The sequence below is a fragment of the Anomalospiza imberbis genome, chromosome 3 (assembly GCF_031753505.1).
Source record: "Anomalospiza imberbis isolate Cuckoo-Finch-1a 21T00152 chromosome 3, ASM3175350v1, whole genome shotgun sequence".
NCBI classification, from domain to species: domain Eukaryota; kingdom Metazoa; phylum Chordata; class Aves; order Passeriformes; family Viduidae; genus Anomalospiza; species Anomalospiza imberbis.
Window position 1 is genome coordinate 706,474 of NC_089683.1, and position 24,097 is coordinate 730,570.

A 24,097-nucleotide genomic window follows, 5' to 3' on the forward strand; every position below is an offset into this window, starting at 1 on the left:
CAGAAGCCCAACTCAGCACAAATCCTGGCCCTGACTGCAATTTAATTGCTTCAAATGTGACCATCCTTCAGCTTTTAACCTAAAGAAAGCCTTATTGCACCAAAATAATGTCTGTCTAAATAGATACCTAAATAGATATTTTTGTATTTCAAATATAGGTTATAAATATATTTATTTATATAAATAAAAATATATTTTAAAATATAATTTATATTTATACAAGTTAAATATACCAAATATATATTTATACATAAATATATATTTTTATATAAATTTTTATATATTGTATCAAAGCAATATTGAAAAGCAAAGGTCCCTGCCCAGCATCCCAGTGTGGCCAAGGGGAAGAGCTGAAATTGGAGTTTGCCACCTGGCTGCTCCCCCTAACACCTTTGGGACTGGAGATCCTGCTGCTCAAGGCAGCTCCTTCAGAGAGGAAACAACTCCCAGAGCTGAGCTCAGCTGAGATCAGCTCTACAAGGAGGAGGGTGAGAGGGATGAAAGGCACAGCTGCAATTCTGTTCTGCTTTTCTTGGCTGTTTGTCCAAAATCTGCCCTGAGCAGGCACAGACGGGATCTCCTGGGTCCCACCCGGGCTCCTGCCCGGGGCTCTGCCCCAAAACCACGGCATTTTGGTAAAAAGCTTCATCAGGGTCAGTGCTGAGTGTTTGCTGCCCTTGTGCTCTGCCAGCAGGCTGACCAGTACCCCTCCAGTCTGACCAGTGAGCTCCAGGCTGACCAGTCCATCTCCAGGCTGACCAGTGCCCCTCCAGGCTGACCAGTCCATCTCCAGGCTGACCAGTACCCCTCCAGTCTGACCAGTGAGCTCCAGGCTGACCAGTCCATCTCCAGGCTGACCAGTCCATCTCCAGTCTGACCAGTCCATCTCCAGTCTGACCAGTGAGCTCCAGGCTGACCAGTGCCCCTCCAGTCTGACCAGTCCATCTCCAGTCTGACCAGTCCATCTCCAGTCTGACCAGTGAGCTCCAGGCTGACCAGTGAGCTCCAGTCTGACCAGTCCATCTCCAGGCTGACCAGTCCATCTCCAGTCTGACCAGTCCATCTCCAGGCTGACCAGTCCATCTCCAGGCTGACCAGTACCCCTCCAGTCTGACCAGTGAGCTCCAGGCTGACCAGTCCATCTCCAGGCTGACCAGTCCATCTCCAGTCTGACCAGTCCATCTCCAGTCTGACCAGTGAGCTCCAGGCTGACCAGTCCATCTCCAGTCTGACCAGTCCATCTCCAGTCTGACCAGTCCATCTCCAGGCTGACCAGTCCATCTCCAGGCTGACCAGTCCATCTCCAGGCTGACCCGTGAGCTCCAGTCTGACCAGTCCATCTCCAGTCTGACCAGTCCATCTCCAGTCTGACCAGTCCATCTCCAATCTGACCAGTGCCCCTCCAGGCTGACCAGTGAGCTCCAGTCTGACCAGTCCATCTCCAGTCTGACCAGTCCATCTCCAGTCTGACCAGTCCATCTCCAATCTGACCAGTGCCCCTCCAGTCTGACCAGTCCATCTCCAGTCTGACCAGTGAGCTCCAGGCTGACCAGTCCATCTCCAGGCTGACCAGTCCATCTCCAGGCTGACCAGTGAGCTCCAGTCTGACCAGTCCATCTCCAGTCTGACCAGTGCCCCTCCAGTCTGACCAGTCCATCTCCAGGCTGACCAGTGCCCCTCCAGTCTGACCAGTCCATCTCCAGTCTGACCAGTCCATCTCCAGTCTGACCAGTGCCCCTCCAGTCTGACCAGTCCATCTCCAGGCTGACCAGTCCATCTCCAGTCTGACCAGTGAGCTCCAGTCTGACCAGTCCATCTCCAGGCTGACCAGTGCCCATCCAGTCTGACCAGTCCATCTCCAGTCTGTCCAGTCCATCTCCAATCTGACCAGTGCCCCTCCAGGCTGACCAGTGAGCTCCAGTCTGACCAGTCCATCTCCAGTCTGACCAGTCCATCTCCAGTCTGACCAGTGCCCCTCCAGTCTGACCAGTCCATCTCCAGGCTGACCAGTCCATCTCCAGTCTGACCAGTCCATCTCCAGGCTGACCAGTGAGCTCCAGTCTCACCAGTCCATCTCCAGGCTGACCAGTGCCCTCAGGCTGACTGAGCTGCAGCTGGTGAATTTGGATTAACACTATTTAGTTTAACCCTGTCTAGTTTAACCCTGCCTAGTTTAACCCTGTCTGTCTAGTTTAACACTGCCTAGTTTAACACTGCCTAGTTTAACACTGCCTGCCTAGTTTAACCCTGTTTGTCTAGTTTAACGCTGCCTGTTTAACCCTGTCTAGTTTAACCCTGCCTGTCTAGTTTAACCCTGTTTAGTTTAACACTGTCTATCTAGTTTAACACTGCCTGTCTAGTTTAACCCTGTCTAGTTTAACACTGCCTGTCTAGTTTAACCATGTCTGCCTAGTTTAACACTGCCTGTCTAATTTAACACTGCCTAGTTTAACACTGTCTAGTTTAACACTGCCTAGTTTAACCCTGTTTGCCTAGTTTAACCCTGTCTAGTTTAACCCTGCCTAGTTTAAGCCGGCCTGTCTAGTTTAACCCTGTCTGCCTACTTTAACACTGTCTGTCTAGTTTAACACTGCCTAGTTTAACCCTGTCGGTCTAGTTTAACACTGCCTGTCTAGTTTAACCCTGCCTGCCTAGTTTAACCCTGTCTGCCTAGTTTAACCCTGCCTGTCTAGTTTAACCCTGTCTAGTTTAACCCTGTCTGCCTACTTTAACACTGTCTGTCTAGTTTAACCCTGTCTAGTTTAACACTGCCTGTCTAGTTTAACCCTGTCTGCCTAGTTTAACCCTGCCTGCCTAGTTTAACCCTGTCTGTCTAGTTTAACCCTGCCTGTCTAGTTTAACCCTGTCTGCCTAGTTTAACCCTGTCTGCCTAGTTTAACCCTGCCTGTCTAGTTTAACCCTGTCTAGTTTAACCCTGTCTAGTTTAACCCTGTCTGCCTAGTTTAACCCTGCCTGCCTAGTTTAACCCTGCCTCTCTAGTTTAACCCTGTCTAGTTTAACCCTGTCTGTCTAGTTTAACCCTGTCTGCCTAGTTTAACCCTGCCTGCCTAGTTTAACCCTGCCTCTCTAGTTTAACCCTGTCTAGTTTAACCCTGTCTGTCTAGTTTAACCCTGCCTGTCTAGTTTAACCCTGCCTGTCTAGTTTAACACTGCCTGCCTAGTTTAACCCTGCCTGTCTAGTTTAACCCTGCCTGTCTAGTTTAACCCTGTCTGTCTAGTTTAACCCTGCCTGCCTAGTTTAACCCTGTCTGCCTAGTTTAACCCTGCCTGCCTAGTTTAACCCTGCCTAGTACAGAACTGCAGCTGCCCCTCCCTCCCTCTGGTCACTCCCCAGGAGCTGAATGAGCTCCTTTGGGGTTCCTGTGATGGATAAATCCCACATTTCCCAGAGCTAACAGCCCTGGGCCCTCCCCAGCTCCAGTGGGACAGCACAGCTCCTGCAGTGGCCCCTGACTATTTCCTGCAAAGCAGAAGGATTGCTGCATCCAGCTGCCAAAGGGGAGTGGAAAACACAAGGAAGGCAAATTTAGGATGGCTGCTTAATTCCAAAATAGATAAGCAAGCCCAGCCCATCCTCTTTACGCCCCTCTCTTTTTCTTTGCTCTCAGAAAACCGAAGAAATGCTTTGCACTTCACATGGATTACTGCTCCTCGCTGATCCCTGGGAGAGCCGATTCCCACCAGGATTCCAGGGCTCTGGAATCCAGCTGAGCAGCTCAGGAGCTGCTCTGAGCTGCTCCATGCCCAGACCACAGGGGTTTCATGGAGCTGGCTCTGCTCTGCCCAGCGTCCCACCAGGCTGCTCCAGGGGCCAGGAGTGCCCCTAAGGAATAACCACACATCCCTGCAGGTAACACAAGGGAGAACAGCACCAGGAATCCAGTTTTCTAGATAAGAATCTTCAACTCGGGCTTCTCTGTTACTCCCTGGGTAACTCTTAGGTCAAACTGACCATTCACTTATTTTTTTGAAGCAGAAATCAAATTTTGTTACGTTTCCTTCAGTCCCTGAAGCCCCTGACCAGGGCTGGGTTATCCTCTAAAGGAGCTGCAGCCAAGTCCTGCACACCTGGGAATCAGGGATGACCTTACCCAGCTCAGTGGGGAAAAGCACTTGGGAGCTGTTTGGAAACAGGACCCAGACTCCAAACCTGAACTATTTCAGCCCCAAAACTCCTCAGGAGCTGGGGGTTAGCAGCAAACTACACCAAGCTGGAACCACAGCATCAATGGGTTTTCCTGCTTTACTCAACTCACCTGATTTCCTTAAGTCCTTCTTTCTGGATAACTTGAAGGATCTCCTTATGGCTCATGGGTGTGTTGGGATATTTCTCCAGGACCTGGCAAGAAAGAGCAGATCGAGAGGAAGTTATTCCTTTACATTCTGAACTTCCATCCAGCTGCACCAAAACCTCCATTTCATGGCAGTTATTCCTCTGCAGTCTGAATTTCCATCCAGCTGCACCAAAACCTCCATTTCATGGCAGTTATTCCTCTGCAGTCTGAATTTCCATCCAGCTGCACCAAAACCTCCATTTCATGGCAGTTATTCCTTTGCATTCTGAATTTCCATCCAGCTGCACCAAAACCTCCATTTCATGGCAGTTATTCCTCTGCAGTCTGAATTTCCATCCAGCTGCACCAAAACCTCCATTTCATGGCTCGCACTTCTGCAAGGACACAACCCAGGGAGAACTACAGACCCTCCACACCTCCCCAGCAGCCCCTGCAGGAGCAGAGAGGTTCCAGAGGTTGGCTAAATGACTTTCCTCAATGCAATTCCCATTTTATTTCCTCAGACAGCACTTCCTGCAGAATGAAAAGCTCCTTTAGCTCCCCAGGCAGGAACTGCACTGGGAACGCTGCAGGAACTGCCCAGTACCTCAGCCACACTTCCAAAACCCCAAATCCTTCTGCTGACACACTTTCAGCAGTGTTGCTGAAAAGCTGAAGGAAAATGGGTTTTGACACTGCTGGGGTGCTCCTTTAAGCTCACAGCTGTACCTTATTTCTGTTTTTTCAGGGAGGTCCCGACCTCAACAGGTGTCCTCACAGGGGGCACCAGTAAATGTTGGGTTTTGGGGTTTTTTTTCTGCCTCTGTTGAGGTTGGGATTGAAGGTATTTGAGATGATAGTTTGTGTTCAGACTCAGGTGTTTATTATTTTTTATTGATAAAAAATAATTACAGTCTCACAGCAGTGAGTTCTGCAGTTCTTCACTACCAAGGCACAAAATGGCCAACTGGCTCTTGGTACAGGGTCTTTTAAGGCTAAACTATCCAGTTAAGAAATGACACCTAAATTATTTTCACTTTTAACCCAATAACTGATCCCTCAAAGTCTTTTTTGTCCAGTTACAAAATACCACCCAAACCCGTGGAGGAGAAGGTGAAGAAGAAGGAGCAGCCACTGCCCTAAAACCTCCATTATAGTTCTCTAAATATTACTGCATTCTAAAACCCCAAACTCTCAGTTTTCCACCCTGTGACATCACACACTCCTAACCAACTCCACACCCGTAATCCCAGTGCTCTCAGTCAGTTCTGGAAGCTTCTCCAGGGCCTCAGGACACATGCAGTGCTCTCCTGGGGTCACAGTCTGCCAGCACAGAATTCTCAGCATCCACAGCTCCAAGAAGGGGCTGCTTGAAACCCTCTGCACACACAAAGTTCCCAAGTCTGGCCCACAAAAACGGCTTTTTTGTTGAAGTGCCGCAGTGCCAGCCCTGCCCCAGCTCCTGGGCTCCCTGAGCCCCCTCCCAAGGGGCAGAAGGCAGAAGTGCAGCTGCAGGGAGCTGCTGCAGGCTGCAGCTGGCAGATGCCACTCACCACACGTCACTGGGATATTTCAGGCCATATTTGTGCTGGGGAGGGGCATGGGCAGGAAATGCCTCATTTCCCTCTTCATCATCAGCTTCTGACCCCAGCCTAGCACATCAAAACCAGGCTTAGGCTTTGACTTAGGCTCAGCCCAGAGTGCTCAGCGCAAAGCCCAGGGCGACTCTGCAGGAGGAGAGGAGCAGTTCCCATTCCTCCCTGGAGCAGAACCCACAGCCCTCCAGGACCTGGCCCTCATTGCCTCAGGGAACAGCAGGTTATCCCAGCCAGCTCTCCTGGAAAAGCTCTGCCAGGAGCTGCAGCAGCTCAGGGAACAGCAGGTTATCCCAGCCAGCTCTCCTGGAAAAGCTCTGCCAGGAGCTGCAGCAGCTCAGGGAACAGCAGGTTATCCCAGCCAGCTCTCCTGGAAAAGCTCTGCCAGGAGCTGCAGCAGCTCAGGGAACAGCAGGTTATCCCAGCCAGCTCTCCTGGAGAGGCTCTGCCAGGCCCTGCAGCAGCTTGGGGAACAGCAGGTTATCCCAGCCAGCTCTCCTGGAAAAGCTCTGCCAGGCCCTGCAGCAGCTCAGGGAACAGCAGGTTATCCCAGCCAGCTCTCCTGGAGAGGCTCTGCCAGGAGCTGCAGCAGCTCAGGGAACAGCAGGTTATCCCAGCCAGCTCTCCTGGAGAGGCTCTGCCAGGCCCTGCAGCAGCTCAGGGAACAGCAGGTTATCCCAGCCAGTTCTCCTGGAGAGGCTCTGTCAGGAGCTGCAGCAGCTCGGGGAACAGCAGGTTATCCCGGCCAGCTCTCCTGGAGAGGCTCTGCCAGGAGCTGCAGCAGCTCAGGGAACAGCAGGTTATCCCAGCCAGCTCTCCTGGAGAGGCTCTGCCAGGAGCTGCAGCAGCTCAGGGAACAGCAGGTTATCCCAGCCAGCTCTCCTGGAGAGGCTCTGCCAGGAGCTGCAGCAGCTCAGGGAACAGCAGGTTATCCCAGCCAGCTCTCCTGGAGAGGCTCTGCCAGGCCCTGCAGCAGCTCAGGGAACAGCAGGTTATCCCAGCCAGTTCTCCTGGAGAGGCTCTGTCAGGAGCTGCAGCAGCTCGGGGAACAGCAGGTTATCCCGGCCAGCTCTCCTGGAGAGGCTCTGCCAGGAGCTGCAGCAGCTCAGGGAACAGCAGGTTATCCCAGCCAGCTCTCCTGGAGAGGCTCTGCCAGGAGCTGCAGCAGCTCAGGGAACAGCAGGTTATCCCAGCCAGCTCTCCTGGAGAGGCTCTGCCAGGAGCTGCAGCAGCTCAGGGAACAGCAGGTTATCCCAGCCAGCTCTCCTGGAGAGGCTCTGCCAGGAGCTGCAGCAGCTCAGGGAACAGCAGGTTATCCCAGCCAGCTCTCCTGGAAAAGCTCTGCCAGGAGCTGCAGCAGCTCAGGGAACAGCAGGTTATCCCAGCCAGCTCTCCTGGAGAGGCTCTGCCAGGAGCTGCAGCAGCTCAGGGAACAGCAGGTTATCCCGGCCAGCTCTCCTGGAGAGGCTCTGCCAGGCCCTGCAGCAGCTCAGGGAACAGCAGGTTATCCCAGCCAGCTCTCCTGGAAAGGCTCTGCCAGGAGCTGCAGCAGCTCGGGGAACAGCAGGTTATCCCAGCCAGCTCTCCTGGAAAAGCTCTGCCAGGAGCTGCAGCAGCTCAGGGAACAGCAGGTTATCCCAGCCAGCTCTCCTGGAAAAGCTCTGCCAGGAGCTGCAGCAGCTCAGGGAACAGCAGGTTATCCCAGCCAGCTCTCCTGGAGAGGCTCTGCCAGGAGCTGCAGCAGCTCGGGGAACAGCAGGTTATCCCAGCCAGCTCTCCTGGAGAGGCTCTGCCAGGAGCTGCAGCAGCTCAGGGAACAGCAGGTTATCCCAGCCAGCTCTCCTGGAGAGGCTCTGCCAGGAGCTGCAGCAGCTCGGGGAACAGCAGGTTATCCCAGCCAGCTCTCCTGGAGAGGCTCTGCCAGGAGCTGCAGCAGCTCAGGGAACAGCAGGTTATCCCTGGCAGCTCTCCTGGAGAGGCTCTGCCAGGAGCTGCAGCAGCTCAGGGAACAGCAGGTTATCCCAGCCAGCTCTCCTGGAGAGGCTCTGCCAGGAGCTGCAGCAGCTCGGGGAACAGCAGGTTATCCCAGCCAGCTCTCCTGGAAAAGCTCTGCCAGGCCCTGCAGAGCTGCAGCACCTCCCTGCTCCCAGAACAAATCCCTACTTTCAGCTCCATCTGCAGCTCTGGAGGCTTCAGCTGATGGCCCCATCCTGGAAAATCTCTTCTCAAGTGATGTTAAAGCCTTTCACAAAACTGTCGCAATGTCACCATTTCCCATTGTCACCTCTGTCCCAATACCACCACATCCCATTGCCAACATTGTCACCACTGTCCCAATGTCACCATTTCCCACTGTCACCACTGTCACCATTTCACATTATCACCACTGTCACCATTGTCCCAATGCCACCATTTGCCATTGTCACCACTGTCACCATTTCACATTATCACCACTGTCACCATTGTCCCAATGCCACCATTTCCCATTGTCCCAATGTCACCATTTCCCATTGTCACCATCGTCCCATTGTCACCATTACCCATTGTCCCAATGTCACCATTTCCCATTGTCACCACCATCCCCATGTCACCATTTCCCACTGTCCCACTGTCACCATTTCCCACTGTCCCAGTGTCACCATTTTCCACTGTCACCACTTCCCACCACGGAATGGTTTGGGTGGGAAGGGACCCTAAAGCCCATCCAGTGCCACCCCTGCCACGGCAGGGACACCTTCCAGCATCCCAGGCTGGAATCCCTGTCCAGCCTGGCCTTGGGCACTGCCAGGGATCCAGGGCAGCCCCAGCTGCTCTGGAAGATGTGAGCGGGATTTGTTGGCACTGCCACAGCCTCGGGGGCTCATCCCAGCTCATCCCAGCTCTGCTGTAACCCCACAGCAGAAGGATCCAGAGCTGGGCTGTTTGCAGAGTGATCTCAGCCAGGCCAGTGCAGGTTTTGGTTTCCATCACCCCCTGAGCTGTGCTCTGCCCAGGACACAGCTCACCCTGTGCCACCGGCCTGGAGCTGCACCCAAAGCTGGCAGCCCAGACATGAAGGACACCTCCATTTCCATCTGTGGTTTCACCTTTTCAGTGCAGGTGGTGAAATCAGGAGAGGAGCGAAGCAGTGCTGAGAGTCCATGCACAGGGAACTCAGGGCCACTTCCACCACACCAAACTCTGACCGGGCATTTTCCTCCTGGGCACTGTGTCATCCCAACTTTCCCTCCCTGGACATGCGTGCTCAGCCCGGAGCAGCAGCAGGACCACAACTGATTAACTTGTTACCAGGCACCCCCAGGGAACCTCAGCCAGGGCAGAGCTGCTCCACCTCTGTCCCTGCACCTCTCCCAGGTAACCCTTCCATGCCCACAGGGCTCTGTCCTGGGCCTGAGCCCAGCAGGGTGAGGCTGCACAGGCGTGCCCTCCTGCCACCCCTGCCTGGCTCCCTGCAAACCCTGCTCGGCTGCTCTGGGAGGGTCGCTGGGGAGCTTCAACCAGCTCTGCCAGGTGGCTCTGCCCTCCAGGAGATTCCTAGAACCACAGACTCCTTTAGATTGGAAAAGCCTTTGGAGATCACCAAGTGCAACCCATCCCCCAGCACTGGCCCATGTCCCCAAGTGTCACATCCACAGGGCTTTTAAGTCCCTCCAGGGATGGGCACTCCAAACCTCCCTGGGCAGCCCCTGCCAAGGCCTGAGCACCCTTTCCAGGGAGAAATTCCTGCTGCTGTCCACCCTGAGCCTACCCTGCCCAGCCTGAGGCCATTTCCCCTTGTCCTGTCCCTGTTCCCTGGCAGCAGAGCCCGACCCCCCCTGGCTGTCCCCTCCTGTCAGGAGTTGTGCAGAGCCACAAGGTCCCCCTGAGCCTCCTTTTCTCCAGGCTGAGCCCCTTCCCAGCTCCCCCAGCCCCTCCTGGGGCTCCATTCCCTTCCCAGCTCCCCCAGCCCCTCCTGGGGCTCCATTCCCTTCCCAGCTCCCCCAGCCCCTCCTGGGGCTCCATTCCCTTCCCAGCTCCCTCAGCCCCTCCTGGGGCTCCATTCCCTTCCCTGGACACGGTCCAGCCCCTCCTGGCCTCTCTTGCCCTGAGTGTCCCCCATGATGGACTCAGGATGTGTTTCCAAAAGTCAGGTGGATCCCAGAACCCCCAAAGCACACACATGGATCCCAGAACCCCCAAAGCACACAGGTAAATCCCAGAACCTCCAAAGCACACACGTGGATCCCAGAACCCCCAAAGCACACAGCTGGATCCCAGAACCCCCAAAGCACACACGTGGATCCCAGAACCCCCAAAGCACACACGTGGATCCCAGAACCCCCAAAGCACACAGCTGGATCCCAGAACCCCCAAAGCACACAGGATGATCCCAGAACCCCCAAAGCACACAGGTGGATCCCAGAACCCCCAAAGCACACACGTGGATCCCAGAACCCCCAAAGCACACAGGATGATCCCAGAACCCCCAAAGCACACACGTGGATCCCAGAACCCCCAAAGCACACAGCTGGATCCCAGAACCCCCAAAGCACACAGGATGATCCCAGAACCCCCAAAGCACACCAATCTCAGAGCACAAGGCACAGACCCCAGCACTAGGCTGCACTCCCTGATCCTGGAGGCCTTTCCCACCCTCCATCATGGGTCTGTGGCTACCCCAGCTGCTGTCCTGGCTCGCTGAGGCTCTGCTAGCCCAGCATCAAAGCTCCTTGTGCTGGGCAAGCCCAGCCCTGGGGACAGCCAGAGCAGGTCCCAGCCCCAGATCAGTGCAGTGCCCTGATAAGAGCCTCAGCCCTGCTCTTCAGGAAATGTTTCACAGCAGCTCTCAGCCTCCTGAGATAAACCAAGCAGTTCACAGCCCCAGCTGCCTCCGTGCTGCCCGACAGGCTGCTCCAGAAGAACCGGGAATTAGGATTGCAGAGACTCTCAACAATACAGGTACACCTGTAAAGAACTGATACACCTGAAGTACCTTCTCCCCTCTCCTCTGCCCTTTTAATCCCACGCCAGATCTTTCACCAGAGTCGTTTTTAGCCACTGTGTGTAAATAAATAAAATCCTACTGTGCAACAGGACAGAGTCCGAGAGGAAACTCAGCTCATTGTCAACAAAAAGCATTAATCCTGGCATGGTTTGGGTGGGAAGGGAGACTAAAGCTCATCCCATTCCACCCCTGCCATGGCAGGATCACCTGCCACTGTCCCAGGCTGCTCCAAGCCGATGTCCAGCCTGGCCTTGTGTTGCCCTGATTTTTAAAAGTGTGACGTTTTCTTTTACAGTTCTTTTGAAAGTTTTAAAGTTCTCATAAAACTTCTTTAACCTTCTTTAAACCTCTTTAAACTTCTTCTAACCTGATAGGCAGAGTTCCCACACAATTTCATGTATAAATAAAATAATTTACGTATTTCTCTGTAAGTAAAGGGAAACGAATAATTAATCTTTAGACCGGTGTGGCTGGAGAAGTAGTAATTCCATCCTCCAATCCACAGTCACCTTTAGAATTCTATAAATACCAGATGTTTGAATAAAACTAGATCTTTTCTCTTTTAAACTTTCCAAGCCTCTGTGTACTCATTTTGTGTCCAATAGCAACAGCCTTGGGCAGTGCCAGGGGCAGCCACAGCTGCTCAGGGCACCCTGTGCCAGTGGAGCTCTCCCCACAACAATTACCTGTTTCCTCACTCATCACCGAGCATCCTGAACACTGTCCTGGTCCAGGAGTCACAGAATGGTTGGGGCTGGAAGGGACCTTAAAATCACCTCGTTCCAACCCCTGCTGACCCTGGTTTCTGGTTCCAAAAAAGACCAGGATCGCCAGGAGAAAATCCATTTCCTCACTTTACACCTTGGTTGGGCTTGGAGGGCTTTCCCCACCTCACCGATTCTTCCAACCCCTTTTAATTCTGGTTTTGCTGAACCCAAAGTCCACTTTCTGCTTCCCACTGCAGCAGAGCCCAGAGGATCCCTCCTGCTCTGGCCGTGCTGCCCACTGGCACTTCCCAACTTCGGAACAGAATGTAAGGACTCAGGAATTCCCCAAGGAAAAGCCGCCCTTCCACCAGCTCCCACAGTGAGTGTTGTTGGATCGGCGCGTGTCTCACAAACGGGACGGACCCTGACTGGCTGCAGACTTAGGGTTTATCATCTGCCTGTATCAAACAAGCAAAAAGCAAGAGACACGGGGAAATAACAGCATCCATGCAAACACAGGTCACAGACCAGATGGCAGCCCGTGCAAAGCCTTTTTCTACGTATTCTTTGAACCAACAGCGTAAAAGAAAAGGTGTAAAGCCATTACACTCTAACCAATTAGAAAAGGACCCACGTGGATTTAACATTAACAAAATTACTTCTATGAACCTCAAACAATACACAGTAATTCATTAGTTAAGATGGAAAGTTCTTCTATCTTTGCAAAGCGTATATCTAGGACTTTTCACATACTGAACTATCACTAAGTTCTTGTTCTTTCTTGTTCCTTATAATAAATACCAATGTGTTCACTTGGTTCTTAACTTCCTAGCTTTCCCATGACAAGGTTTAGAAATTCCCCAGCTTTTCTTAGCTTTATGTCTACTTTCTGGGCCCTTTTTGCACTTTCTAAAGTCTTTTACCTTTTTAAATTCCTACAAGTGTCCTCTCAACCCTGAAGGAAAACATTTCCACCACGAGTCTGAGCTTGCTGCTGGAGGCAGTGAGGGGGACAAGCAGGTCCCAGCCAGCAGGGAGGACAGGGGTGGGGAGGAGAACGGGCCTGGAAGGTGCTGGAGCTCTGAGAGGAGCCCCAGTGAGCACGGGTGAGGTCTTGGAAAGCACTGACAAACCCCAGCGCCGCGGGGGTGGTGCCTTGAGAGGCCACCCAGAACAGAGCTGGACAGAGCTAAAGAATAAAGCAGGGATTTATTAAAAGGCCTCAAAGGATGCACCTTGGGCAGTACCAGAGCCTGGCTGTGGCTACACCCAAGATGGACAACAGGTCAGGAGTTTTCCCACTTTTCTAAGTTTTGGCCCGTTTCCATACTGGGGTTAATTGTCCAATTCCAGCTCCAGGTTATGCAGTCCCCTCCTCCCAGGTTGCTCTCCTCAATTTGCTGTTTTTACAATTTTGGGCTGAAGCTGCAGCGGCGTCCTTGGTTCTGGGGCTGGAAAAGGACCGTTCTCTCTGACTGAGCTGTGAGGAGAGCTGCTGACACTTTCTATGGAGCTCAGAGTTATGTACTAATGTAGTGCAGAGTCCGCAAAATATGAAAGCTCAAACTTAAGGCATCGGGGGAGCATTTATGACAGCCAAGGCCCACTGGACACAGGACGCGCATGGAGCTGGTGCCACCACTGCTGTGTGACGTGCTGGTGGCAGCTCGCTGTGACACAAACACTGCCAGCTGCCCAAACACTCCTGACCCAGAGGAACAGAGCTGCCAAAGGTGCCAGGCTCTGTCCCAAAGCCCAGCCAGTGCCACTGCTCAGCACAAGGCACAGGGAATTGGCCAAGAGGCCCCGGGGCTGTGCCAGCTCTGGGGTGGCAGCAGGGCCAGGACAGTGCCCGTCCCCTGGACTGGGACCCTCCTGCCAGGAGAGACCTGGAGGGGCTGGAGCGTGTCCAGGGAAAGGAACGGAGCCCCAGGAGAGGCTGGGGGAGCTGGGAAGGGAATGGAGCCCCAGGAGGGGCTGAGGGAGCTGGGAAGGGAATGGAGCCCCAGGAGGGGCTGGGGGAGCTGGGAAGGGAATGGAGCCCCAGGAGGGGCTGGGGGAGCTGGGAAGGGAACGGAGCCCCAGGAGGGGCTGAGGGAGCTGGGAAGGGAATGGAGCCCCAGGGATGGGAATGGAGTCACAGGGAAGGGAATGGAGCCCAAGTGATGGGAATGGGACTCCAGGGAAGGGAATGGAGCCCAAGGGAAGGGAATGAAGCTCCAGGGAAGGGAATGGAGCTCCAGGGAAGGGAATGGAGCTCCAGGGAAGGGAATGGAGCTGAGGAAAGGACTGGAGCTCCAGGGATGGGAATGGAGCCCCAGGGAAGGGAATGGAGCTGAGGAAAGGATTGGAGCTCCAGGGATGGGAATGGAGCTCCAGGGAAGGGAATGGAGCTCCAGGGAAGGGAATGGAGCCCCAGGGATGGGAAGGGAGTCCCAGGCATGGGAATGGAGCTGAGGAAAGGAATGGAGCCCCAGGGAGGGGAACAGAGCTGGGAAGTGGCTGGAGTGTATCCAGAAATGGGAAGGAGCTGCTTCCTTTCACCTTCAATGCTGGGTCTCCAGGAAATTCAGCAGCAGCTGAACAAAAGGCAAAGTTCAGTGCTGACTGCTGGGATAAGGGGGATGAAAGGCTGCACCAGGGAATCCTTGGCATTGCCCAGAGGGAATGAATCCACACCCCACTCACAGGCACCGAGGTTCATGGCTGGGTAAGAGCTGCAGAGCAGGCTCAGAACACCACGGGGACACGCAGGACACCATGGGGATACGCAGGACACCATGGGGACACGCAGGACACCATGGGGACACACAGGACACCATGGGGAAAGGCAGAACACCATGGGGACAAGCAGGACACCGCAGGGACAGGCAGGACACCATGGGGACACACAGGACACCATGGGGACACGCAGGACACCATGGGGACACACAGGACACCGCAGGGACAGGCAGGACATGACGGGAAAAGGCAGGACACCATGGGGAAAGGCAGGACACCATGGGGACACACAGGACACCATGGGGACACGCAGGACACCATGGGGACAGGCAGGACACCGCAGGGACAGGCAGGACACCATGGGGAAAGGCAGGACACCATGGGGACACACAGGACACCATGGGGACACGCAGGACACCATGGGGACACGCAGGACACCATGGGGACACACAGGACACCATGGGGACACGCAGGACACCATGGGGACACACAGGACACCATGGGGACACGCAGGACACCATGGGGACATGCAGGACACCATGGGGACACACAGGACACCATGGGGAAAGGCAGGACACCATGGGGACACACAGGACACCAGGGGACAGGCAGGACACCGCAGGGACAGGCAGGACACCGCAGGGACAGGCAGGACACCATGGGGACACACAGGACACCATGGGGACACGCAGGACACCGCAGGGACAGGCAGGACACCATGGGGACACACAGGACACCATGGGGAAAGGCAGAACACCATGGGGACACACAGGACACCATGGGGACACGCAGGACACCGCAGGGACAGGCAGGACACGACGGGGAAAGGCAGGACACCATGGGGACACACAGGACACCATGGGGACACGCAGGACACCGCAGGGACAGGCAGGACACCACAGGGACAGGCAGGACACCATGGGGACACACAGGACACCATGGGGACACGCAGGACACCGCAGGGACAGGCAGGACACCACAGGGACAGGCAGGACACCACAGGGACAGGCAGGACACGACGGGGAAAGGCAGGACACCACAGGGACAGGCAGGACACGACGGGGAAAGGCAGGACACCATGGGGACACACAGGACACCATGGGGACACACAGGACACCGTAGGGACAGGTAGGACACCAGGGGACACACAGGACACCATGGGGAAAGGCAGGACACCATGGGGACACACAGGACACCATGGGGACACGCAGGACACCGCAGGGACAGGCAGGACACGACGGGGAAAGGCAGGACACCATGGGGACACACAGGACACCATGGGGACACGCAGGACACCGCAGGGACAGGCAGGACACCACAGGGACAGGCAGGACACGACGGGGAAAGGCAGGACACCATGGGGACACACAGGACACCATGGGGACACACAGGACACCGTAGGGACAGGTAGGACACCAGGGGACACACAGGACACCATGGGGAAAGGCAGGACACCATGGGGACACACAGGACACCATGGTGACATGTAGAACACCATGGTGACACACAGGACACCACGGGGACAGACAAGACACCATGGTGACAAACAGGACATGACAGGGACAGGCAGGACAGCACAAGGACAGGCAGGGACAGGCAGGACACTATGGGGACACGCAGGACATCACAGTGACAGACAGAACACCGTGGTGACATACAGGACACCATTGGGACAGGCAGGGCACCACAGGGACAGGCAGGACACCACAGGGACGTGACACCAGGGCAAGGACTCATCCAGGAAAGGTGGGGCAGGACAGGGACACGGGGCTGGGGCTGGATCCACCCCTCAGCAAGGGCAGCACCAACACCGGAATTCCAGAATGGGCTGGGTGGGAAGGGACCTCAGAGCCCACCCAGTGCCACCCCTGGCGTGGCAGGGACACCTGCCACTGTCCCAGGGAGCTGAAAGCCTCCCTCAGAGTGGCATTTCCATCCATCCAGCCCAGGCCTGGGCAGCACGGGCAGCTCTGGGCTCTGCAGGACGAGCTGGCCACGCCATTGCATTTAGGAGAGCTCTGAGTGATGCAAGTGCTGCCCACGTAAAGCTGCCAGCGCACCGTGCCAGCGTTCAGAATGAAAAGCTATCTTTGAAGTGGTTGGGCTTCTCTGGGAGTGTTTTTACCAGCCCATCAAGGTTTAATCCAGGGATCCTCCACAGCTGGATGTGAAGGAGCACCTCAGACCATGAACGCTTTCAGCAAGCTTTGGCAGAAATGCACTTTGGAATTCCTCCTACTGGTTATTCCCTTATGCAAAAAGGGATTTAAAACTGGATTTATAACTGATAGAAATGCACTTTGGAATTCCTCCTACTGGTTATTCCCTTATGCAAAAAGGGATTTAAAACTGGACTTATGTTACAAACACAGTCAGCACTTACACTCGAGTCCCTTCCTGGAAACAGAACTTAAACTTCCTAAATCCACGAATGCACAGCAGCTGAGCAGTTCCCACCTGCATCAGACATCTCGGGAGAGCCAGGCAGCAAAACCCGATCACCTGGTTCCACCTCAGCCTCACATCCAGCCATCCCTTCCCAGGAGAGAATCCCAGCAGAAGCTGCACTTTTCCTGCCAGCAGGGATCCACCCCTGCAATGCCAGCCTGGGACAGAAGTGGGTCAGCTGCAAAAAGCCCCGAGTGGATGTGAATGCTCAGTCACCCCGAGAAAACACGCCAGGAGCCCCGGGGGGATGGACTTGACCCAGATTGCAGGATCTGCTCCACTCATCCAATTAGCCAAATGCTGGCCAGGTTTTAGGCAGAAAGGAGGTCAGGGAGGAATGGATAATCCCGTGTCATCAGAAGCCAGGTGCCATTAAAGGCCACATTTCACACTGAGCTGTCACACGGCTGGGAAAGGGCTGGAGCAGACAGGGGAGGGAGATCCCAGAGCCACCTCCCTCCCTGGGGACCTTCCTGCTCAATTCATAGATCCCAGAGCCACCTCCCTCCCTGGGGACATGGACATTCACCTCCTCAGCTGGGAGATCCCAGAGCCACCTCCCTCCCTGGGGACCTCCCTGCTCAATTCATAGATCCCAGAGCCACCTCCCTCCCTGGGGACATGGACATTCACCTCCGCAGCTGGGAGATCCCACAGCCACCTCCCTCCCTGAAGATCTCCCTGCCCAACTGGGAGATCCCAGAGCCACCTCCCTCCCTGGGGACATGGACATTCACCTCCTCAGCTGGGAGATCCCACAGCCACCTCCCTCCCTGGGGACCTCCCTGCCCAACTGGAAGATCCCAGAGCCACCTCCCTCCCTGGGGACCTCCCTGCCCAACTGGGAGATCCCAGAGCCACCTCCCTCCCTGGGGACATGGACATTCACCTCCTCAGCTGGGAGATCCCAGAGCCACCTCCCTCCCTGGGGACCTCCCTGCCCAACTGGAAGATCCCAGAGCCACCTCCCTCCCTGGGGACATGGACATTCACCTCCTCAGCTGGGAGATCCCAGAGCCACCTCCCTCCCTGGGGACATGGACATTCACCTCCTCAACTGGGAGATCCCAGAGCCACCTCCCTCCCTGGGGACATGGACATTCACCTCCTCAACTGGGAGATCCCAGAGCCACCTCCCTCCCTGGGGACATGGACATTCACCTCCTCAACTGGGAGATCCCAGAGCCACCTCCCTCCCTGGGGACATGGACATTCACCTCCTCAACTGGGAGATCCCAGAGCCACCTCCCTCCCTGGGGACATGGACATTCACCTCCTCAGCTGGGAGATCCCAGAGCCACCTCCCTCCTTGGGGACCTCCCTGCTCAATTCATAGATCCCAGAGCCACCTCCCTCCCTGGGGACATGGACAGGCACCTGCTCAGCTGGGAGATCCCAGAGCCAGACTTCCCTGCTCAATTCATAGATCCCAGAGCCACCTCCCTCCCTGGGGACCTTCCTCCTCAAGTGGGAGATCCCAGAGCCAACTCCCTCCCTGGAGATTTCCCTGCCCAACTGGGAGATCCCAGAGCCACCTCCCTCCCTGGGGACCTTCCTCCTCAAGTGGGAGATCCCAGAGCCACCTCCCTCCCTGGGGACATGGACATTCACCTCCTCAGCTGGGAGATCCCAGAGCCACCTCCCTCCCTGGGGACATGGACAGGCACCTGCTCAGCTGGGAGAGCAGCAGGGGCCTGGGGGAGGACAGGGGAGGGCTCCAGGCTCTGCTGGCCCAGCAGCTCCAGGGGCTCTCCTGCCTTGTTCCTGCTGAAATCCACCCTGGAAAGGTGGGACAGGACAGGGACACGGGGCTGGGGCTGGATCCACCCCTCAGCAAGGGCAGCACCAACACTGGAATCCCAGAATGGGTTGGGTGGAAAGGACCCTAAAACCCATCCAGTGCCACCCCTGCCACGGCAGGGACACCTTCCACTGTCCCAATGTCCAACCTGGCCTTGGGCACTGCCAGGGATCCAGGGGCAGCCACAGCTGCTCTGGGCACCCTCCCAGGGAACAATTCCTTCCCAATATCCCATCCATCCCCGCCCTTTAAACTGTATTTGTGATGTTTCATTTCCAGTATCTGTCCAGAAGGACACCGAGGTGCTTCTTCAAACAGAAAATTTCCGGATCAGTGGAAAACTTGTCCAACCAAAAGACATCGTGACCGTTCTGAAAGCGCCCTGAGCTCCCACCCAGCTACTGGACAAGCCCAGCTCTAGGTGGAGAATAAACAGTTCCAGAGAATCACAGGATATCCTGAGCTGGAAGAGACCCACGGGAATCCGGTCCAACTCCTCCGTTTGACCAAATCCCAGCAGGATTACACCAGCCCCGAAGGCCAGGACAGGTCTGCTGTCTAGGATGGATTTCTGTGGGGAAAACCAGGAGTGACCCCCCCTACAAAACCACTCCAAGTTTCTGCTCTGGGAGCTTACATCCCTGAATTCACATCCCCGAATTCAGCCCAGCAGGTGAACTGGAACAGCACCTCTGAGGTGGGGCTTGAGCACAACACCAGGAACAACGTGGGGATGAGCTGGGAGAGGGGCACCTGTCTGCTGGGGGGACTGACAGGGTGGCCTTTCCCAAAAAAACCCTCTGTGTCATCCCTGAGGGTTTGAGGCGGCTGGACGGGGGATCCAGAAGTCACACCGGTGAATTACCAGCAGGAGATAATTAACTCGTTGTAATTTCTGTTGCGAAGACAGACTTGCTGCAGCACTCCTGGCTGTGCCTTCAGGCTCCCCCACACAGCACGAGAATTCGGGGTTCACACACAGAGCAGAGCTGCAGCACGGCTGTGGGCACTGCTCCGGGCTTTACTGTGGGCACTGCTCCGGGCTCTGCTCCGGGCTTTACTGTGGGCACTGCTCCGGGCTCTGCTCCGGGCTTTACTGTGGGCACTGCCCTGGGCTCTGCTTCGGGCACTGCTCCGGGCTCTGCTCTGGGCTCTGCTCTGGGCACTGCTGTGGGCACTGCTCCGGGCTCTGCTCCGGGCACTGCTCCGGGCACTGCTCTGGGCTCTCCTGTGGACACTGCTCTGGGCTCTGCTCTGGGCTCTCCTGTGGGCACTGCTCCGGGCTCTGCTCCGGGCACTGCTCCAGGCACTGCTCTGGGCTCTGCTCCGGGCTCTGCTCCGGGCTCTGCTCCGGGCACTGCTCCAGGCACTGCTCTGGGCTCTGCTCCGGGCTCTGCTCCGGGCTCTGCTCCGGGCTCTGCTCTGGGCTCTGCTCTGGGCTCTGCTCTGGGCTTTACTGTGGGCTCTGCTCTGGGCACTGCTCCAGGCTTTACTGTGGGCACTGCTCCGGGCTCTGCTCCAGGCACTGCTCCGGGCTCTGCTCCGGGCTCTGCTCCAGGCACTGCTCTGGGCTCTGCTCCGAGCTCTGCTCCGGGCTCTGCTCCAGGCACTGCTCCGGGCTCTGCTCCGGGCACTGCTCCAGGCACTGCTCTGGGCTCTGCTCCGGGCTCTGCTCTGGGCTCTGCTCCAGGCACTGCTCCGGGCTCTGCTCTGGGCTCTGCTCCAGGCTCTGCTCCAGGCTCTGCTCCGGGCTCTGCTCCGGGCTTTACTGTGGGCACTGCCCTGGGCTCTGCTGTGGGCACTGCTCTGGGCTCTGCTCTGGGCTTTCCTGTGGGCACTGCTCCGGGCACTGCTCCGGGCACTGCTCCGGGCACTGCTCCGGGCTTTCCTGTGGGCACTGCTCCGGGCACGGATGTGCCAGGCCCCAGCTCCCACGGGTATCCTTGGAATTAAATTCACGTTTGATCTCAAGCCCTGCAGCAGCACCTGCCCTTAGCCAGGGGAGCTGGCACAGGGCTGGAGCATTTCCCACTGTCACCACTGTCCCAATGTCACCATTTCCCACTGTCACCACTGTCACCATTTGCCATTGCCACCATTTCCCACTGTCCCAATGTCACCATTTGCCATTGTCACCTGTCACCATTTCTCATTGTCACCATGGTCCCACTGTCACCACTGTCCCAGTGTCACCATTGTCCCAATGTCACCATTTCCTATTGCCACCATTTCCCACTGTCACCACTGTCACCATTTCCTATTGTCCCAATGTCACCATTTCCCACTGTCCCATTGTTACCACTGTCACCATTGTCCCACTGTCACCATCGTCTCACTGTCACCACTGTCCCAGTGCCACCATTTCCCAGCTGGCCAGCTCCTGGGGATGCAGCTGGAGATGAAATGTCACCATTTCCCACTGTCAACATTGTCCCACTGTCACCACTGTCCCAGTGCCTCCATTTCCCACTGTCACCACCGTCCCAGTGTCACCATTCCTCACTGTCACCACTGTCCCAGTGTCACCATTTCCCACTGTCACCACTGTCCCAGTGCCACCATCATCCAACTGTCACCACTGTCCCAGTGCCACCATTTCCCACTGTCACCACTGTCCCAGTGCCCCCATTTCCCACTGTCACCACTGTCCCAGTGTCACCATTCCTCACTGCCACCACTGTCCCAGTGCCTCCATTTCCCACTGTCACCACTGTCCCAGTGTCACCATTTCCCACTGTCACCACTGTCCCAGTGTCACCATTTCCCACTGTCACCACTGTCCCAGTGTCACCATTTCCCATTGTCACCACTGTCCCAGTGCCTCCATTTCCCACTGTCACCACTGTCCCAGTGCCTCCATTTCCCACTGTCACCACTGTCCCAGTGCCTCCATTTCCCACTGTCACCACTGTCCCAGTGCCCCCATTTCCCATTGTCACCACTGTCCCAGTGTCACCATTCCTCACTGCCACCACTGTCCCCGTGCCTCCATTTCCCACTGTCACCACTGTCCCAGTGTCACCATTTCCCACTGTCACCACTGTCCCAGTGTCACCATTTCCCACTGTCACCACTGTCCCAGTGCCACCATTGTCCCACTGCCACTACTGTCCCAGTGCCTCCATTTCCCACTGTCACCACTGTCCCAGTGCCCCCATTTCCCATTGTCACCACTGTCCCAGTGTCACCATTCCTCACTGCCACCACTGTCCCAGTGCCTCCATTTCCCACTGTCACCACTGTCCCAGTGTCACCATTTCCCACTGTCACCACTGTCCCAGTGTCACCATTTCCCACTGTCACCACTGTCCCAGTGTCACCATTTCCCACTGTCACCACTGTCCCAGTGCCTCCATTTCCCACTGTCACCACTGTCCCAGTGCCTCCATTTCCCACTGTCACCACTGTCCCAGTGCCACCATTTCCCACTGTCACCACTGTCCCAGTGCCTCCATTTCCCACTGTCACCACTGTCCCAGTGCCCCCATTTCCCACTGTCACCACTGTCCCAGTGCCACCATCGTCCCACTGTCACCACTGTCCCAGTGCCTCCATTTCCCACTGTCACCACTGTCCCAGTGCCACCATCGTCCCACTGTCACCACTGTCCCAGTGCCTCCATTTCCCACTGTCACCACTGTCCCAGTGCCCCCATTTCCCACTGTCACCACTGTCCCAGTGCCTCCATTTCCCACTGTCACCACTGTCCCAGTGCCTCCATTTCCCACTGTCACCACTGTCCCAGTGCCACCATCATCCCACTGTCACCACTGTCCCAGTGCCTCCATTTCCCACTGTCACCACTGTCCCAGCGCCTCCATTTCCCACTGTCACCACTGTCCCAGTGTCACCATTCCTCACTGCCACCACTGTCCCAGTGCCTCCATTTCCCACTGTCACCACTGTCCCAGTGCCTCCATTTCCCACTGTCACCACTGTCCCAGTGCCCCCATTTCCCACTGTCACCACTGTCCCAGTGCCTCCATTTCCCACTGTCACCACTGTCCCAGTGCCTCCATTTCCCACTGTCACCACTGTCCCAGCGCCTCCATTTCCCACTGTCACCACTGTCCCAGTGTCACCATTCCTCACTGTCACCACTGTCCCAGTGCCTCCATTTCCCACTGTCACCACTGTCCCAGTGCCACCATTTCCCACTGTCACCACTGTCCCAGTGCCCCCATTTCCCACTGTCACCACTGTCCCAGTGCCTCCATTTCCCACTGTCACCACTGTCCCAGTGCCTCCATTTCCCACTGTCACCACTGTCCCAGTGCCTCCATTTCCCACTGTCACCACTGTCCCAGTGTCACCATTCCTCACTGCCACCACTGTCCCAGTGCCTCCATTTCCCACTGTCACCACTGTCCCAGTGCCTCCATTTCCCACTGTCACCACTGTCCCAGTGCCACCATTCCTCACTGCCACCACTGTCCCAGCGCCCCCGTTTCCCAGCTGGCCAGCTCCTGGGGATGCAGCTGGAGAGCAGACAGGGCAGAGGTCCCATGCTGGGATTTTGGGATGCACAGGACAGAGGATGGGCTCTGGACCTGGCGAGCACAAGAGATTTGATAACAGGATGCCTTGGCAGGAGCAAACAGAACTTTGAGGGTTAAACCAAGACTGCAAGAAGATCCAGCCAGAGGGGTTTACCAGCAAAAGAGAATTACATCAAACTCTGCAACAAGAGATGTTTAAAATGTGTAAGTTTGTTTATGTGACCTTTACCCCAATCACTGCAGCAAAACATTTCCTGTCTTCCTAGAGTCAGTTTATAAGCAGTTTACTCCACAAAAAATGCGGACTCTTTGACCATCACAACGAGCCCCCATGTCTCTCCTCATCACTGATAGCCAGAGTCTCAGAGCTGCAGAGCAGCCCCACAAGGAAGACCCCAAAAAACAGACACAGCAGACAGGGATGAGTCCCAGAGCTGCAGAGCAGCCCCACAAGGAAGACCCCAAAAAACAGACACAGCAGACAGGGATGAGTCCCAGAGCTGCAGAGCAGCCCCACAAGGAAGACCCCAAAAAACAGACACAGCAGACAGGGATGAGTCCCAGAGCTGCAGAGCAGCCCCACAAGGAAGACCCCAAAAAACAGACACAGCAGACAGGGATGAGTCCCAGAGCTGCAGAGCAGCCCCACAAGGAAGCCCCACAAGGAAACCCCCAAAAGAAGCTGTGCCCAGCCCTCCTGCCCGGGCAGGGGGCACAGCAGGGCACCAACAGGAGCTCCCAGGATTTCTGCAGCATTTCTGCCACGGCAAAGCCACCTCTGCTGCTGCCACTGAACCTGGCTGAAGTCCAGGGACAAGGATTTTGTCCCTTCTCCAAGTGTTGTGCTGCACTTTGCTGCTGCTCATTGACTGACCCAAGATTTCCTATTACACTGCTACTTGTACGTATTTATAATTTCTGGTTTCATTTTGCTAGGCTCTCAGCCTCCTCTGGCAACCAGTTGTGCTCAACCCAGACCAAAACCTGCTTAGTTTGCTTTGTTCTTTTGGGTTTTTTTTTTTTCCTTAATGTGAAGCATGGTGACCT

General features: G+C 55.7%; 1 protein-coding gene across 2 annotated transcripts in view; it reads right to left on the reverse strand.

The window, feature by feature from the left end:
- ASXL2 (ASXL transcriptional regulator 2) overlaps positions 1-24,097 on the reverse strand; it is a 112,763-nt gene that overhangs the window by 71,271 nt on the left and 17,395 nt on the right. For both annotated transcript variants that reach the window (XM_068183093.1, XM_068183094.1), the window contains exon 2: positions 4,278-4,360. In XM_068183093.1, the coding sequence (XP_068039194.1) occupies positions 4,278-4,360 (83 nt within the window). The remainder of the gene's footprint in view (positions 1-4,277; positions 4,361-24,097) is intronic.